At 39.2% G+C, this 5,295-nt stretch overlaps 1 protein-coding gene across 1 annotated transcript; it reads left to right on the top strand.

Moving 5' to 3' along the window:
* Window positions 1-1,361: 1,361 nt before the first annotated feature.
* Window positions 1,362-5,295, top strand: LOC103437186 (probable LRR receptor-like serine/threonine-protein kinase At1g12460). Its single transcript, XM_008375642.4, has 2 exons — window positions 1,362-3,500; window positions 3,592-5,295. The coding sequence occupies exons 1-2, from the start codon at window positions 2,329-2,331 to the stop codon at window positions 5,075-5,077; spliced, it is 2,658 nt and encodes an 885-aa protein (XP_008373864.2). The 5' UTR covers window positions 1,362-2,328; the 3' UTR covers window positions 5,078-5,295.

Here is a 5,295-nt window from a genome sequence, read left to right as displayed (position 1 = left end):
CAATTTTGACATCCTAACTCTCAACCTTTTATTTTATGTCAGCTTTGATATCTCGGTTGGATTAAATGGTACATCATTTGTAATTGTTATATATTTATGTGACATTTTTAACATCTTCTTTGAAATCAGAGATGGTTTTACAAGACTTATTATATCTTCTATCTCTCCTTTGACATGCTTAGGCCATCTCCAACCGAAGGGTCCAGAGGGCCAGAGAGCCGAAAATAACCCTAAAACCGTCTCCAACCGAGGGCTAGGCCAGAGGGCTCGAGAATCTGGGAGGGCCCCACGGAATTTCAAAGGGCCAAAGGGCCAAAGGGCTGGCTATTTTTTTTTTTATAGTTTTGTTATTCTTGTCGGTTATAACCGACAGGATTGTTTTAAAAAAAATTCAAATGAAACGGCTACTAGCCGTTGCATTGATTTGATTTTTTTTTTTTACATTATTAGTATTTTTTTAAATTCCATTTTTTTCCTATAACTTCTATTTCACAAAATTTATTTCATATTTTTTTAAATTCCATTTTTTTCCTATAACTTCTATTTCACAAAATTTATTTCATATTGTTTTTTAAATTCCATTTTTTTCCTATAACTTCTATTTCACAAAATTTGTTTCATATTTTTTTTTAAATTCCATGTTTTTTCCTATAACTTCTATTTGACAAAATTTGTTTCATATTTTTTTTAAATTCTATTTTTTTTTCCTATAACTTCCTAAGCCATTATACAACATTAAATTAAATTAAGTAACATGAAACAACATTAAACAATATGAAACAACATTAAATAACATTAACCAACATAAAAATTATACAACATGAAACTTAAACAACATTTTAGTTGTAGTTTTTAAATAATAAATTATGTTTGGCCCTATGGCCCTCGGTTGGAGACGGTTTTTTGTGACAGGGCTAAAACGAGCCCTCTGGCCCTTTGGCCCTCGGTTGGAGACGGAGGCAAATATGGCATTGTACTGTTCATTAAAATATTAATATCTTGTGGAATCTTGGAGGACCAGAGGGCTAAAATGAGCCCTTTGGCCAGCCCTCGATTAGAGATGGCTTTAAAGATGGGGAGTTGAGGGAACTTGACATCATAGTTAATGCAGACGATTGTCACATCCAGCTGGAAAATAGTAGGTATGCAAATGCAACGTTAAAGTAGACTTTTTCTTCCTCCTCTTCTTTTATGGATTTCTAAATCAATTGTTGTTTTATTAAGAGAACAATATGCTTAATTAAGTAATTAATTAACTAATAATATTTGTTAAACAATTAAAAAAAAGCAACGAAACCAATGTCTTTTCAAAGTCTCAAAGTCGTTTACTTAGAACGGTTCAATGCAAAAGCAGAAGACAGATAGAGATCGAGGGAGAGTTGTATACATGTCAATTAATAGTGTAGACAAATTAGAAACACCTTCTTCTTCTTTCTTCCTAGTTCTTTTTTCGTTTTTTTTTTCCCTTGTAATTCTCTTTGGATAGTTTAGTGTGACTGGAATCGGTAGTTTGGTTGGTGGAGAAGAATGAATGCTGTGAGAGAGATGCAGACCCAACTTGGTCCTAGAGAGAGAAACACACACTTTGCTCTCTCTCTCTCTCCCTGTCTCCCTGTCTCCTGTCTCCTCTCTCCTCTCTCTCTCCTCATTGTTAATTGAACATTATCATTGTGTTTAGACAGAACATAGTACACAGAGCTTAGAGAGAGAGAGAGAGCATGCACGTGGTTGAGCATCAGTTTAAGTGGAGGCAGAAAACCTGCTGAGCTTCCCGACTATTATAAGCAGTGACATTAATTTTTGGCTCCCACTCTCTCATCTGCTTCTTTCCAGCCAACCCAAACCCCCACAGCTCACACACTGACACACACACTATTTTCCTCCATTTTTCTTTTCCCTTTCACAATTAACCCCATAACTGCCTGCCTCCTATTACTTCTCTTTGTCCCTCCTCCATTCTTTCAAGTCAAAAAGCTCAAATTTTGGTGCTTTGATTCGACCCAGAATCCAAAACGCTTCTTAAATTTTGGATCTTTCGTTATTCCTGAATCCTGAGCCTTCACTGAGACAAACCCAGAAGCCAAAATTGTCTCTTTCTGTGCAAATGTGGTGGAACTCTCGGAGATTTCTGCAATTCCAGCAAAACCCAGAAGTGAAAAATGCTGATTTTTTTACCATGATCGTGACGGGGCGTTTCGGATACTCGAAAACAAGTGCAACAATGGCAGCAAAGTAGGAATCGGATCTTATCTGCTTCAGATCCAATTACCATAATGCCAAACGGGTACCCCTTTTTTACTGCACATATTTACTGTGTAAGTAATTAGCATGAGAAAGCTTCATACATTTCGCCTTTCTCATGCCCTTTTGTGCTTTGTTGTTGCTTTATTTTTGGCAATCATTGGTGTTAATTCAGTAACTGAGAAGGAGATTTTACTTCAGTTCAAAGGGAATGTAACAAATGATCCGTACAATAGTTTAGGCTCATGGGATTTTACTGGGAATCCTTGCAAGGATTATGGTGGTGTGTTCTGTAACTCTGCTGGGTTTGTGGATAAGATAGTCTTGTGGAATACTAGCATTGGTGGAGTGTTGTCTACGGCTTTGTCCGGGTTGAAATATCTGAGGGTTTTGACATTGTTTGGGAACAGATTTTCAGGAAGTATACCAAACGAGTATGCCAATATTCAATCATTGTATAAGATCAATTTTAGCTCAAATGCGCTATCTGGGTCGGTTCCTGAGTTTATAGGTGACTTGCCTAGCATTAGGCTTCTTGACCTGTCGAGGAATGGTTTTACTGGGCAGATTCCATCGGCTTTGTTTAAGTACTGTTACAAAACCAAGTTTGTTTCTTTGTCTCATAACTTTCTTTTGGGTTCAATTCCGGATTCATTGGCAAATTGCTCGAATCTTGAAGGGTTTGATTTCTCTTTCAACAACCTCAGCGGTGGCATTCCTCTGCGAATTTGCGATATTCCCAGGTTAGATTATTTGTCACTGAGAAGGAATGGCTTATCAGGGAGTGTTGTACAGCAGCTTTCAGCGTGCCAGAGCTTGAAGCTATTGGATCTCAGTAGCAATTTGTTTACTGGTTCAGCACCATTTGGGGTTCTTGGATCGAGCAATCTTACTTATTTCAATGTATCGCATAATGAGTTTACTGGGAAGCTTCCTGATATTACAACTTGTAGTGAGAGAATGGAGTATTTGGATGCTTCATGGAATGAGTTGGATGGAGAGGTTCCTCCGAGCATTACAAACTGTAGAAGTCTCAGGGTTTTGGAGTTGGGGTACAATAGGTTGAGTGGGAGTATCCCAGAAGTTCTTGGAAATCTGGATACGCTTGTCGTGATTGAATTGAGTAATAATTCATTAAGCGGAACTATTCCAGAAAGGCTTGCAAGCATTCAGCTGCTTCAGGTCTTGGATTTGCACAATCTCAACCTTGTTGGTGAAATACCCCATGATATAAGAAATTGCATGTTTCTTCGTGAGTTGTGAGTCCAAATACATTACTAACTTGTTTACATTTACATGAAAATGCATTTGAATCTAAGCGAAAATATCTTATGTTTGTTGTTTCTGCAGGGATGTTTCTGGTAATGCCTTGGAGGGAGAAATTCCTCAAGGTCTTTACAACATGACTTACCTTGAAATCCTTGATCTCCATAAAAACCAGCTCAATGGAAGCATCCCGCCAGATGTAGGAAACCTGTCCAGATTACAATATCTGGATCTTTCACAAAATTCACTTTCGGGACCAATTCCTTCTTCCCTTGGAAACCTAACAAAGTTAACCTATTTTAATCTCTCCTCCAATAAGCTTTCAGGCACCATTCCTACAGCTATTCAAGGTTATGGCTCCTATGCATTTATAAACAACCCCTTCCTCTGTGGTGCTCCTTTGGACACACCTTGCTCAGCAACTGGTAATGGTACTATGACTCCCACTTTGAGAAAACCCAAGGCTCTTCGTGTGCCTGCCATCATCGCAATTGCTGCAGCTGCAGTGATTCTTATTGGAGTATGTCTCGTATGCATTATGAACATCAAAGCCCATAGAAAGAAGCAAGCCGATGTGACATTGGTTGTTGAGAGCACGCCACTTGGCTCGACCGATTCAAATGTTATAATCGGTAAGCTGGTTCTCTTCAGCCAAAGTTTGCCTTCAAGGTATGAAGACTGGGAGTCCGGCACAAAAGCATTGCTTGACAAAGAATGTATAATAGGTGGTGGATCAATTGGTACAGTCTACAGGACAAATTTTGAAGGTGGCGTCTCAATTGCAGTGAAGAAGCTCGAGACTCTGGGAAGGATCAGAAACCAAGATGAATTTGAGCAAGAAATTGGACGACTGGGCAACCTTCAGCATCCCAATTTAGTAGCATTTCAAGGCTACTACTGGTCCTCGACGATGCAGTTGATGCTATCAGAATTTGTTCCAAATGGGAATTTGTATGACAATCTACACAGCCTTCATTATCCAGGTCCGAGCACTAGCAGAGGCAATAGTAAGTTGTACTGGTCCAGGCGATTTAAGATTGCTGTGGGAACAGCAAAAGCACTTGCCTACCTTCACCATGACTGTAGGCCTCCTATTCTGCATCTCAACATTAAATCCACCAACATACTGTTAGATGAGAAATACGAGCCAAAGTTATCAGATTATGGGTTAGGGAAATTGCTTCCCATCTTGGATAATTACGGTTTAACCAAATTCCACAATGCTGTTGGATATGTTGCACCAGAGTTGGCTCAGAGTCTGAGACTAAGTGAGAAGTGTGATGTGTATAGCTACGGAGTGATTCTTTTGGAACTGGTCACAGGGAGGAAACCGGTAGAGAGTCCAACTGCAAACGAGGTGGTGGTTCTGTGTGAATATGTTAGGGGGTTATTGGAGAATGGCTTTGCTTCAGATTGCTTCGACAGAAGCTTAAGGGATTTTGTAGAGAATGAACTGATCCAGGTTATGAAATTAGGGTTGATTTGTACATCCGAGCTCCCTTCGAAAAGACCAAGCATGGCTGAGGTTATTCAGGTTCTTGAATCCATCAGAAACGGATTGGAGGCTTAGTTTGCCTCAGCATCGGATCAACGATGCATCTTCACCGGAGCAGAGGTCAGGATGATAGTAGTTAACTTGAAATGAAGGTTGGATTAGTCGGGGAGAGTAGGAGGGTTTTGCATATAGGGAAAAAAAGATACAATTCATTGTATTCATTTGGGGTTTACCAAAACCAATTGTTTTCTTACATTCTTCAAGCCTGCAAATAAAAACATTCATTTACTGTA

Source organism: Malus domestica, chromosome 04 (assembly GCF_042453785.1).
Source record: "Malus domestica chromosome 04, GDT2T_hap1".
NCBI lineage: Eukaryota > Viridiplantae > Streptophyta > Magnoliopsida > Rosales > Rosaceae > Malus > Malus domestica.
The sequence above is the reverse complement of the archived record's forward strand: the minus strand, read 5'-3'. Positions and strand labels throughout refer to the sequence as shown.